General features: G+C 44.3%; 2 protein-coding genes across 2 annotated transcripts in view; both read left to right on the top strand.

Annotated features, from left to right (window-relative positions):
• T265_06803 (hypothetical protein) overlaps window positions 1-239 on the top strand; it is a gene marked incomplete at both ends in the record, with an annotated part of 5,074 nt that extends 4,835 nt beyond the window's left edge. The window contains one exon of the mRNA XM_009172168.1: window positions 39-239. Within this exon, the coding sequence (XP_009170432.1) occupies window positions 39-239 (201 nt within the window). The remainder of the gene's footprint in view (window positions 1-38) is intronic.
• A 468-nt stretch (window positions 240-707) lies between these two features.
• Window positions 708-13,572, top strand: part of T265_06804 (hypothetical protein) — a gene marked incomplete at both ends in the record, with an annotated part of 30,329 nt that continues 17,464 nt past the window's right edge. The window contains 5 exons of the mRNA XM_009172169.1: window positions 708-1,484; window positions 2,604-2,858; window positions 3,545-3,780; window positions 7,118-7,325; window positions 11,855-12,016. Of these exons, the coding sequence (XP_009170433.1) occupies window positions 708-1,484; window positions 2,604-2,858; window positions 3,545-3,780; window positions 7,118-7,325; window positions 11,855-12,016 (1,638 nt within the window). The remainder of the gene's footprint in view (window positions 1,485-2,603; window positions 2,859-3,544; window positions 3,781-7,117; window positions 7,326-11,854; window positions 12,017-13,572) is intronic.

The raw sequence follows: 13,572 nt of genomic DNA on the forward strand, positions 1-13,572 counted from the left end.
CGGGAAATGCAAATGCATTACCATTTCTACGGAACAAGTCGCCACATGTTCCAACCCCCAACCTGGAGGGCCAGGAGACTGTGTTCGTCAGACCTCTAACCATTGACCAACCTGGTGTGGGAGACTGTGAGTGTCGCGGGACACTCTCCAGTATGGCTCAATGGATCGCTGATGTGCGCAAACCGTCACACCACGGTAAGGTCCAGTCGCTTCGTGACGGGCTGTTTTTAATGAATTGAACTAAATGTTAAGCCGTAACACCTTTCTTGGTGCCTAGCTGCCATGCCACACAAAGGAAGCACGAAGGCAGTAGAGCATCACTGTCAGCACTGATGTCGCTGTCTTATGATGATAGTGATGGTTTGGCCAGTGGGTCAGCCTGTGGAGTCAGCCCAAGGGTTGGGACTGATATGGGATATCCCTTCCTAACTCCGGGCTACTCTGAAGGACTCATGCTGAGTTCTACCATGTTGATGGGAACTAGCAGACATAATCCTTTTTGTTGGGTTCTGTGAACGCAGGTAACCTGGCGGAATCTGTGCAACAATAAACTGCACAAACAAGACCAGGCTCATGCCACATCGAATATCATGTGGCCAGCGGTCACTACCTGCTATTTATTAGTTTTTTATTGCCTGGAGTGGTTAACCACTATTAATGCTAGGTAACTTTATCACATTGTTTGACAAGTCCGCTTTTGTTTTCAGATGGAATACCATCCAGTTGATTTCGATATCGATGACTTCCTAGCGCGAACTCAGGGAAATAAGCCTCCGTTCATATGTCCGGCAGAGACATGTCAGAAAGTACACAAGTCATTTGCGCACATCCAAAAACACATGCTTATACATCGTCCTCCGGCGCCCATAGATATACCGGCCTCGCCGTCAGATTTGATGCAGTCTACAACTGCACCACACGGACTATCTGCATCCCCTTCCAATGGGTATTCTCTGACCCATCGGGGTGTTAGGAATAGTTCCGATGATTCTCATACGAACCATTTATCAACCATTTCACACACTGAGTCATGCGCAGTCGTTTTTGGACCATCTTCCATCACACACGGTCAAACCTTTCGATGCAGCATTTACGTTCCATTGACGTTCCGCCTGGAGCCGATTCAAAAAACAGATCAACAGATCAAGACTGAAACTGTAAACCAGAGTACGAACAACACGTCACAACTCGATATTAATGGAAAGTCATCCAATCGAGGTCGAGTGAAAAATCGGAACGGTCTCATGCGAGCCAGAGATACCAATGGTTACACGGAAGAAAATTGCGTTTTACAGTCACAGCAGCAGCAACATACTAACGGGGCGACAGAATTAAGGCTGCCACAACCAGTGTATGAAGTGGACCCCGAATTTGTGTTCAAGAAGCCATCTATGCTTGTGAAAGAAGGACATGGATACATCCGGTTTATAGAGAAAACGTTGGACGAACTGGATGAAGTTGTAGAATATGACTTGGATGAGGAGGTAAGTGCGACTTCCTCAGTACACTGAATTTTCGTGATAATTCCAAGCAAGCTATTTCTAGCTTCACCCGGCTTCTGTCGCAACATTTGCAGGAAACCTTCCGAGCCATAGTATACTTGCCTTGACCCTAGTTGGGGTGGTTGTAAAAGTCGCGATGAGGGAGTTGAAAGTGTTCTCTAGTCTGCGCACACTTTCTTTGCATTTTGAATTCGTGGCATTTATGCAGTTAGTCGTGGTCAAATAATTCCTCGATGTTCGAATTAGAGATATGCTTTGTTGTTCACTGATTTTGATGTTTGGGGCATAGGTAAATGGCACACGGTCCAAAAATGAGAAGAGTGGTAACTATGATAGATTTTTTTCCATGACTTCCATGATTTAACCGAACCGTTTGGGCAATAAGGGTGTAATAAGATGCCTACTGGATGCATACTGTTGCAGAAAAACGAAGGGAGAATTCCCAGAGGATACAAAACTGTTTACTGGGTGAATTTGTTTTCTCTTTGGAACGGTGAAAACTATTCTAGGCCTTGTGCACTGAGTAACCATAGATTAGTTGCCTCCACACTGATGAAATTTTTTACTTCCCGGACTGAACGCACAAGAGGTTCAGTACTCTTGGGAACTTAAGGAGCCTCAAATTATCTTTCATCATTTCATTCCGTGTTCCGATTTCAAAACTACCTGTCCTCCGTACCACCATGGCATGGTGCTCTCCCCTAACTTATCTATCGAACCAAGCCAAGTCAATTCGTGAAGAGATGATAGTGCAGATTTGTTGGTAGTATAACATGCGATTTGTATGTGTCATCAGCAAACAGCACAACTCTGGCGTTTCCTCTTGAGGAGTAGACCAGCCGTCTTTGGAACCAGAAGCTGTATATTTCTGTGGCTTAGTTTCCTCGAAGCGATACTGTTCTCAGAGAAACTCGGTGCCCCCAAAATCTCTTCATGGACGAAAATTTCCTCTGTTAAGGGGTTTCTTCGTACGGATGGGAAAATGATCTAGTGCACTGATTAGAGAGGGACCTGTAATCTAATGTCCTTTATTTTTAGGCCCACCAAATTGGTTTTCATTCTATGCCCTACCGTTGATTTCTATTTTTGCCATCTACCCAGGACCTTTTTTGGCTGGAGCGCATCAACAACGAACGGAAATTGAAAGGACTCATAGCAGTTGATGAAACAACACTCGAATGGACAATTGATCGATTCGAGAAGGAGGCCAAATTTCGCCCGTTATCTTCAGATGAGGATGGTCCTTTGACACACAGTATTGACGAGGACGCAGTGTGCTCCATTTGCCAAGACGGCAGTTGTGAGAATACCAATGTGATTTTGTTTTGCGACGTTTGTAATCTCGCTGTCCATCAAGTGAGTCATGTTTGTATATTCCGACCGACTGTTATTAGGTGTCTTCTTTTCTACATTTTCTCCTCAAACCGGGATTTTTCTCATTTTACCTTACCGTTTTGCTGTCAACTCACTGAATTACTAACCGCGGCGACATAATTAGCCTCGACAGAATTAGGTTCTGTTCTCTTTCCTATACGTTCCGGAGAATGAGTCACCCGGTTTCGTGGATGAACAACTTAACCTGTTGATCTTCGTTGAAGCCTTTTGTTTGGTTGCGCACCTCTAGTGTTCACGAAATCAACTGAAGTGTGCTGTTTTGAGAAGACATAAGGGGATACCACTTATTCATCTAGACTTCTAAAGATAGCCTTTCGTTCTGAAACCGTGAGGTTCTGTTCAAACCGAACTTCATCACTTTCTCAGCCGTGCTTCTGTAGAAGTGCGTGAATTCTTCTGGGTATATTTTGTCTGTGATGTCAATGCCTGGATGTTGTAATCGATGTAGCTCACCTCAGTGGCCTATGGTCAACCAGCCCTTCGAGTGCGTTGCATACTGATGCACTACCGGGACTTCTTTTTATGATGAGAACATCTCAATGAATCATAGATAAACCATGTAAGATCGTGGTTTTAACATATAAACCACTTAGCGAACACTCAACAACCACTCCGCTGGCCACCATGAATTGGTTTCACTTTTTCAGGAATGTTATGGTGTACCCTATGTGCCCGAAGGTCCATGGCTTTGTCGAAAGTGCTTGCATTCTCCCAGTGAGCCGGTATCTTGTGTGCTTTGTCCAAACACCGGAGGTGCTTTTAAGAAGACATCTGACGATCGTTGGGCTCATGTCATATGCGGGCTTTGGGTGCCTGAAGTGATGTTTGCCAACCTCACTTTTTTGGAACCACTTGAGGGTATTGACAGAATCGCACCTGCCAGGTGAGTATTTCTTCCTGACATGATCCGCGTTCTACCTCATTACACTGCTTTGAAGCGATGTACTGAAGACATGATGCCTTGTCACTTTTGTATCTTGGATTTAAGCTGGCTCCATTGCGGTTGCTAGTACATTGGTGGAGAGTCGTGTGATCCAGTGGATCACTAGATTCATTACATACATTACATCACAGGACCTCTATGAATTGACTCCTATCGAGAGGTTTCACAGGCCGGTTTTTATGTCCTTTCTGTTGTCTACGACTCTTGGTCCGACTCCCCGCAATTCTAACATCCGTAAGTTCCAGTTGCTCCCTTCAATTACAGTGGGCGGCGGAAAGAGTCATTGTCAATCACCAGTTTTCTTACTCAACTTATGTCTTATCAAGCCCGAGTTCTAGACCGGGTTAGGACGTTTCTCAATCCCTGGGTCACGTTTAAGCACTGCACGTGCATCTACCTCTGACTTCCTGTGATAATTTTTGTGGCCCCCAAAACCGACACATCTGCGTCGTATTTCTCTGTAATATTCTGCTGGCCAGGACTGTATGTGGCGAATCCTTTGGGTAGAAAAATTTGGAAATTTCGTGCAGCATTTTGTGGCAACCTTTTCACTTTCGAATTCTATAACTATTTCTTCACTTCAACTCACTTTTTTTTACCAGCGATCGTTGTGAGCTTTGTTCGCCAGCCTCTTCCATATCCCCACACTCACATTGCGTGATTCAGGTAGTTTCACACTAGTATTCCGAAATTGTTTTGCGGAATTTCATCCGTTCATCTAAATGCTTTTGTGTTTTAGGAGCTCGAGATACCTCATAGCTGGAACACCAACTCTCCACATCATTGATGTATTTTTTCCACTGAGCAACCGAAAATCCAGCTTCAAATAAGTGTACCCCATCGTTTGTTGGATTTCGCTTGAATACCGATTGAATCCAACAAAGCTGAAGGGTGGGATGAAGCCAATATTGGTCGAGTTTTCAATAACTGTCATCGAAAACATTCTCCTCTGTGATCAAGTGTCCCTTCTAATGGCTCTTATTCAAGTTTGTTGTGGTGAAAAACACTCGTCCATGGTAACCTAGAGGACAACGGTTGACGACAATTACATGGACTCACCGTTTTGCGCTAAGTTGCGCCAACGGCGACTATACAAGAGTGTTGGATGTTCGAAGCTTTCGCACCAAATCATGTAGACAGTTTTATTCCACCCGCCAAAAGGACATTTTTCCAACCAATACAGGTTTTTTCTCGGCGGAGAAGTGCTGTATTGAAGTTAATCGTTCCCGTGTGGTTGTTTCCCTCCAGGACTCTTATTTTGATGTGGCATAACAGCATAATAATACCACATGTGTAATAATCCAGGGCCTGACGGCTCTAAGTTTGGTTCATAATGCTGATGCACTCCGGATGACGTGACAGTTGAGAACGCTTTCAACCAGCTGATTTTTTTCATAAAGGAAACTACTCGCAAGGTTGCTGAAAACTCTTTTTTCTTCTCTGAACGTGTGAACTTGTGAATCTGTGAACCTGAGACAGTTCACATAGCTGCTCTTTTTCAAAAGAAAACACTCTCGTGAAGTCGTATTTCAGCACCACCTTATGATTTTTCGCACGAGAAAGAAGTACTGTACGCCCATACTATACTACCCATTCTTTCAAAACTGGCTATTTTCGCGACCTCAAAGATAGCACCTTTTTAAAATTTATCACCAGTACGCTTTTTAAATTCGGTCGCCACACCGGGGACATTTTCCGTCTCACGCGTGATCATCCTTTACGGATGCATTCAACATGACAGAACTAGTACAAAGTGATATTGGTAATGTGTTGGAATATTGGTAGCTCGGGTGTATTGATTGGTAATTGATGCTGAAAACTTTTTTTCTTCTCTGAACGTGTGAACTTGTGAATCTGTGAACCTGAGACAGTTCACATAGCTGCTCTTTTTCAAAAGAAAACACTCTCGTGAAGTCGTATTTCAGCACCACCTTATGATTTTTCGCACGAGAAAGAAGTACTGTACGCCCATACTATACTACCCATTCTTTCAAAACTGGCTATTTTCGCGACCTCAAAGATAGCACCTTTTTAAAATTTATCACCAGTACGCTTTTTAAATTCGGTCGCCACACCGGGGACATTTTCCGTCTCACGCGTGATCATCCTTTACGGATGCATTCAACATGACAGAACTAGTACAAAGTGATATTGGTAATGTGTTGGAATATTGGTAGCTCGGGTGTATTGATTGGTAATTGATCAGGTGGCTGTTGATCTGTTCGCCGAGCTTGGCAATTGATTTGCAAACGTTTCGTCACCATTCGAGGAGACATATTCAGTGCGCTGTTGGTTGGGTAGTTCCTCTCTTCGTGTTTTTAGGAGAATTCGGCTTGCGGATATCTCTCCATATTCGGCCTGAAGCCCAGCTTGGTCACCATTCAAATGAGGGCGTTGTTTCCCGGAATTAGAATGTCAACACAGCTCCCAAAGGATCTACACTCTATCTTGTCAATTGATTATTTAGCAACGATTTTTCGTTTTTTCCCGTGCACATACTATCGAGGTCGATACCGACCTTCACTACTCCCCGTTTAGCCGATCTTTAGCTCTCCAACTGAAACTTCACGGAAACAGGTGTTTAATATCTCAGCGCACAGGTAAAACAATCGGAACGATTAACGACCTGAAAGGGCTTGCCTGTCAGCTGAGTGTTGTCCAATTAAGATTAAGTAGTTCCAACTTTTGGCACCGAGCTTGTTCATTGAAGACAAAATCAAAAAACGTTGAAATTCAGCTTTTTATTTGTCAGTACGGCAGTGAAGCACGTACGGCAGTGAAGCATCGGTGTTGAACACGTCATGCTGTGATGATGATGATGATGATGATGAGTAATCAACACAGTTTCAGAGGGCTATCACATTTGTTATCGTCGGTAGCGTACCCCGCACTCTAAACAATGACCTCATTCCCAGCACTGCGGTCAGTTTCCACAGTTGGGTCACAGCGTCACTCTTCAACTGCCCGTAATGCATGTCCGGTGCACTTGTGTCCCCTCATTCTTCGAATGACTGACTGCATGTTTTGCAGATATTCTTTGAAGCATACGTTGGTGGTGAATCCCGTCTTAAAGGGAACCAATTCTGGCCATTTTCCTTCAAGTTCACCTGAGAGTAGACGAAATTCACAGAATTGGGACCACCTACGGCCCGTGATTCGTTCACTTAGAGTAGCAAAAACATTTTTCGTTTTTTATTATCAAGAACTGTGACCTGTCTTTCGAAATTCCCAGTCTCTGGCAATACTTTGTTCGCTTTTTACATATTTTCTTAACCAGATGGCGACTTCAGTGTTTCATTTGCAAACAACGGAACGCCGGTGCCTGTATCCAGTGTCACAAGACTAGCTGTTATCGTGCATTTCATGTGACCTGCGCACAACAAGCGGGTCTGTATATGAAAATCGAGGACACCGACGATCCCAAGGAGGCTGGAATCCGAAAGAATGCCTTTTGCGATCTGCACTGCCCTCCAGACCACTTCACCGTGAGTAATCCCTTCGGTTGTTTTGTTGTTTGACGTCTGTAGGTCTCCGAATATCCGCAAAAGCTGGGCTGCACTTGTTCAGACTTCAGATGGTAACATCAGCATTCTAACAATATCACTGACCATTGTACATTTTTGTTTCCTAGTTATACGCTAAGTAATGCAAAACGTTACCCACTGACCTAATATTTCAGCTGAGTGAAAACCGTAGAATATGATCGTTTGAAGAGTATGCGTTCATTTCAATATGCAGTGCACGACGCTCGAAATATTCATGCGGCCATCCATTTTTCACGAGTGTAGCTTCGTTACCAGTACACTTACTCAGTTCATTTCTTTAAGGTTTGCGGAAAATTACGAACCACACATCATTGTATGACCACTTTTAACTCTGGTTGTTTTGTGGCAGAGCACTTGAAGAAGAATGTGGGACATGGTGCGAAGTGTGGCCGAATTCTTCAATATGAACGTGATCGAACTGTGTAACCTTGGTCGCCATGCCGAATATGGTTCATATTATAGCCGTCCCACCCTTTTTGTCCGGAACGTGAGATTTCACTTTGAAAATGGGCACAAATTGTCTCTGTGTATCTGTTAACAGCACTAGACGAAACCATCTGGAGTGGGTCCTGGTTGTTGGCGCTCGAGGGGAAGTGAAGTTCAGCCTCTGTGGACAAGTGGTAGGGAACTTGCGCGGAAAACAAATCAGTCCGTCGTAATAAAGTTCATGTTTGTCTCCACGGATGCACATGGTACAACTGGTGGGTAGAAAAGATAGAGCGGCTTTTCAAACAGACGACCAGAACAGGTCAGCGTGGCAGTCTCAAACAGGTTTCCCAGAGCGTAGTGACCACAGCACACTAAAGGCCAACAGAGACCCTTCTGAAGGGTCTACTCCTTGGGATAGTCAATAGAAAGCATTTCGTGGTAGATTTCTGCAGTATTTTTCACTTCACCAGAGCCCTAACCTCCTTTAGGAGTTTAGGATGTGTGGTTTTAGTCGTAAGAAAAGCTAGAATTTTAATGACCCGTAGGTTATCACAGAAAAATACCGTTTCAGGGGCCGCGTAGCCATTTCGAAGCAATAGTTGGGGACGCAAACCACCGTACAATTGCCCTTTGAAACCCAGTACACCTAGCTGAAGAGTTCAGACTCAAATCCAGAATGCTTTCATTGCTAATCCGTCACCCCCTCAAGTCACAAAGAAGAACGCCCATCTTCTCAACCCCACCCTTTTGGTTTGTCGTTTCGCGCATTCGTCATCTTACAGTAGTTGTTCACCAGAAAATATTTCTGTATCACTTATTGATGTTGATAGGCAGTTTCTGATGGACGTAAAATACAGACTCACTGCCTTTCTGCCATTGCATGGCTGGAGCCCATTTTGAGTACTGCTTCTAGAGGACTGGGTAAAGCTTGCTTTACAAATCAGTGGACTGACAGTGGGACTTTGAGACCATGTAAACCTGAGACGGAAGTTGGTTCTCGAACGGCAACTATTTTTGGAGTGATATTCAGTGATGCAAGTTTTATGGGATTTTGTTGCTGGTCTATGTCAATCCTAGTTATGACACCGCTTAGATCAAGGTGATGACGTTGGATATGAATAGATATTGTAGTGACGATATGGCATAAAAGTACTTTTGTTCATGTGTTTCATAGTTTCATGTGATTTGAGCTATTTCCATGGCACCCAAAACGGAATAGTGGACGAATGAGGTTTTCAGTCGAAACTCATGGCAGGACAGTGTAAGACTACGAAAGTAGTTCTACTTCCAGTGAGCAATGTGCTACGTTTTCTTCAAGTCTCAACCTGGAGGGCCAGGAGACGTGGTTTTTGGATTGTGTTTGTTAGGCCTTTATCCATTGTCCAACATGGTAGAGGAGATTGTAACTGCTGTATAGGCATCCAGTATAGTCCAAAGGGCTGCCGAGGTAAGTAAGCCATCGCGCTACGGTAAGGTCCGGTGCTTTTGTGATGGACAGCTGTGCAGAACGAATCGCTCCAGAAAATTATGGAGCATAATACCATAACCTGGTTCCTTGCATATCATGAAGGGTATTATTGTAATCACCACGGGTGAAAATTTTGTTAAGTGTACATGAAACAAGATCCCAGGAGCAGCCCACAATTACAGCATCAGAAGTTAATAAAAATGTCACTACAAGCAACACCACATACATATGAGCCTTGTCATGGTGCCAACAAACTTCTCTACTAGTGGCAGCTTCAGTGATAGAAACTTCACATTGGATGGTCTCAGCGATTATTTTCCGTAGCGTGAGCTTCAGAACGAGCTTCATCATAGTGACACCAGAACTTGTTAGCAACTTTACTGAGGGAAAGACGGGCGCTTCTCGGAGGTAACCGAAGCTATAATCATAAACAACCTTAGAAGAATAACGAGAGATTTAGTTGAGGCTATTATTGACGCTAATGTAGTTTGCAAGTGAGTGTATGTCGCCGCCTTCGTACAGTTTAACCTTCAAGTAGAACATGAGGTTGACGGAAACCCAAGGATCGATGAGCCACAGGAAGTATGAAACCAGTGGTAGGCAGTTGAAGGGTTTTCATCGGCCTTCTAAACAATGTGCTATGTCAGGAAGACAAACAAACGAAACAAAATCATTTAGTGTCTTTCATCGATGACACACCGATAGCGGTGGGCCACGCATAGATATATAAACCATACTTGGTGGAAGACGCATGCTCCGATGTGTTAACATTTCTACTCTCTTCACTTGTGGACGTAATACGTGCGGGTTATATAAAACAGAAGGAAGATGTGATGTGAAATAGACATTTATTGGTTGATTTCTGCAATTCACTTGACCGATGCTAGGATAATCAAGTCGTTTGTGTCAACCTGTTTTGTTCACACAGTCGGTGCTTGTTTGACATGACCAGCAGCGCTTCGAGGGGGGGGGGGTTGTGCAACAGGACTCGGGACGGGTTGACCGAGTCAATCTGATGGTTAGTATCTAACGGATGTCTGGCTGCATATAATTCGGGATTGCTAATTGACCTCTGACCCGACCGTTATCCGGGCAACATCCAAGGCACATATTTCGGAATGTGTTCTGCCGCGCGCTCCGCTAGATATCTGTCCATCCTGTCAATGTAAGCATCTCTGCAACTGCAGTTGCACCTTTAGACCACATGCGGAGCAGATAGGTTAGACGATCTAAGTTCTCGCTTGTGCAGAGAAACTCCTCTGGAGTTCGGTAACAGACGTGGCTGGACTGTAGCATAAACACTTTAGGGCCGAAGTGAGCTCGCGTCTCATGTCGATATACACGTGATTACCTCTGAATCGAAGGGGTAAGTAAAGTACACCTTTGGTGACTGAATGAACCGAGGCTTTTCGTGTTCCGACTGTACTGTGGCTCTCAGCGAAGCGTTCTGGATAACCGCCCTTTAGCAGGGTTTCCTTAAAAAATTCCTCTCTCTGTAGTTGATACAAATTTCTTAGACTGTTTGCTACGTAGAATAAAGTCTTTACCAGCCAACTATGAGCTGTACTGAGAGAACCGCTCTTAGGCATTACATGGCCTACGCAACAGAGTCAACGTGTCTTCAACCCAATCAAACAGTGGAGTGGGTCTGGTCCTTAACAGATCAGTAATGTCGACCAGGTGTCTATGATAGACACTTTAGGAAAAGGTGAAGAACGCACACCATGACCAGGCCAATGGACCAGACCAACGGGTGCATCCATACTACTATATATATATATATATATATATTCATCACACTTCGATCATACTTCCAAGGATACATGAGCAAGGTTGACCACTACGTCTCATATTTGCTTTGAGTGGCTCAGTACCTCAGGGACGTCACGTGAAAGTGGTGACCCCACCTCGGCCGACTGAACACTGCTCAATAGCCCTCATCAAACGACTGAGACCCACATCACTTTGTGCTGCAGGATATTCAGCACTGGCACTACTGAGACACGTGTACAGTGAATGTCAATTAGTGAATGCGTGAGTGATTGAATCCTTTCAGTAACCGCGGGAAGTAGGGCACGCAACGGCGGACTGGCCAATAATCGATGTATGTGAAAATCAGCAAACGGTGCGAGTAGGGAGGTACCAACTTACGACTGAATCACTGTTGGCCGTATACTCTACCCTGTGCTCAATCGCTGTTTTATTAAGAAGCTAATATCTTATTCGTGCGGTCACCCCATAAATGTGTGTGTGTGTGTAGTATTTGACAATTTCCCCCATTACCGAGAGACGGCACTCTACACGTGCCAGACGACAGTGCTCTATGAGCTTGAAACATGGATAATCCAGTAATCCTATTGAACTAGTTCCTCTTCCAAGCATGGACAAATATGATGGCCATAATCCTCTCTCTAAACTCAAATCTGTAGAGTCCTTTTTCCTCCATGACATTAGGTTATGTTGCTCAGTTCTCAGATGTGAACGAACTCAAGGGCGTCCGCTTCTGTCTAAGAATTCTATTACGTGTGCATGTTATTCCTTGTTCTATTTCCTCACATTCATTGCATTTCAGAAGGGCAACAAAGGTATGTATGCCAACTCCGAGTCGGAGAACACGCATTCTCCTGAACAGGCTGCTCGGATTCAACTTCGCAAGGCGCGCAAAGCGCTGGCTGAACGGCGTAATTCCAAACCGTCCATTTGTGTGCCAATTGTACCCAAAGCAAAAATTGATGTAGGTTTTATTCTTCCAGCATTTCCTATCTTGTATTGTATCTGAATTCTTGGGTTACTTCTGTGTTCGGTAATTGACCCGCCTTATGGGGCTGTCGGTGCGCATGGGTGAACCTAAGGGATATGTGTTCATCTTGGTGAGCATACCTAGTGTTTCGGCAAAATTAGCCGGTTGATATGAAGGGGATACCTCTGGGTGCACGTTCATTGAGTTTAGTTTAGTTTTTTCGCTGAATCCTTTTTTAATTTGGAAGAAAACACTGTGTGCAACGTTTGTAAAGTTATTAATGTTCGGGAGATGGTTCGGGTGAGATGGCCCAGTGATTAAAGCGCTAATTTATTGATCAGAAGGTCCGTGGTTCGAACCCGACCTCTGCCTCTCGACTTCCCATATCTAGGCTTGGTCAACCTGGCAGTATTCCAGCCCCCCTGCTTCCTTGTGGTGGCACGGCAGTTAGGCACCGAAAGAATGCTACAGCTGAATGTTTTTTCTTATGTTCGAGAGCAGACTGGTATTCAGGGCAAAACAGCTGCCGATAAGTTGTCGGTAACTTTGATCTTATGCAGGCGAAAAAATCCCAGACGAGAAAATGCTTTGTAGTAGGGTAAATGTTTCGCACGTTGTGGTATCTTCTGAGAGGTCTTCTTGAAATTTAAGTCACCTTCTGGGATAGTATTCATAGTTGATGGTCTATGGCAGCAATTCACCGCAACGTGTCCACCATATTATGTGCCAACTTGTTATTATTCACGGTTTACGAACCTTCAACGTCTGTGATAAACCGGCTGTCTTGCCCATCAATCCGGGTGAGTCTCATAAAATCGTTCTAGAACTCACACTATCCCTCATCACGATTCCTACCGAAAACTGGTGACCTGGGTATGAGGAAGCATGAAAGCATGAGTGCTACTCTCACCCTTTCACTTTCACTTACACGGACCCCTGGCTTAAAGAGTCATTTGTTAGGCACAACATCGCGTTTTATTAACCGTTTTTTCTAGGATCACTTCATTTCTCTTACCACCCTTCCCCTGAATGCAATTCTTCACTGAGTGGACACAAACGAAGTCTCCGAACAGCGACCTGGGCGGAAGTTTTTTGGGTCACGTGACCGATCTCCTTGCGTCCATGTGATTAGCTCTAATAAGAATGAAAGGTATTGGCGATTAGGGTTTTCGGATACGGTCAAACTTTCGAATATTGATAACTTAAGCTGTCCAACGCTCTAGTGGTGCAAAATCACTGCAACTTGTGCATCTGAAGAGGCAATCGTACCATCTCTGTTTTCTGATCTTTTGACGATCTTTATATCTCCACATTACATTCGTGCGCTTTTTGGTGCCGAGTAATATGTGTATGATGACTCCGTAGCATTAAGCGCCTATGTTGCAACACTGTAGCCTTTGAGAGCACTTGGGCGTTCTGAGAGCAGCTCTAGATTAATCCTTGGTGGCATTTAATCGTTGTAAGGAGTGCTTACCATTTGGGGCCGGTAAAACTTTCCACTTTTGAAGCGTCCATTGCTTGATTCTGTTAACAGTCCAATAGAAGGAAAG

Source organism: Opisthorchis viverrini (assembly GCF_000715545.1).
Source record: "Opisthorchis viverrini unplaced genomic scaffold opera_v5_147, whole genome shotgun sequence".
Lineage (NCBI taxonomy): Eukaryota > Metazoa > Platyhelminthes > Trematoda > Opisthorchiida > Opisthorchiidae > Opisthorchis > Opisthorchis viverrini.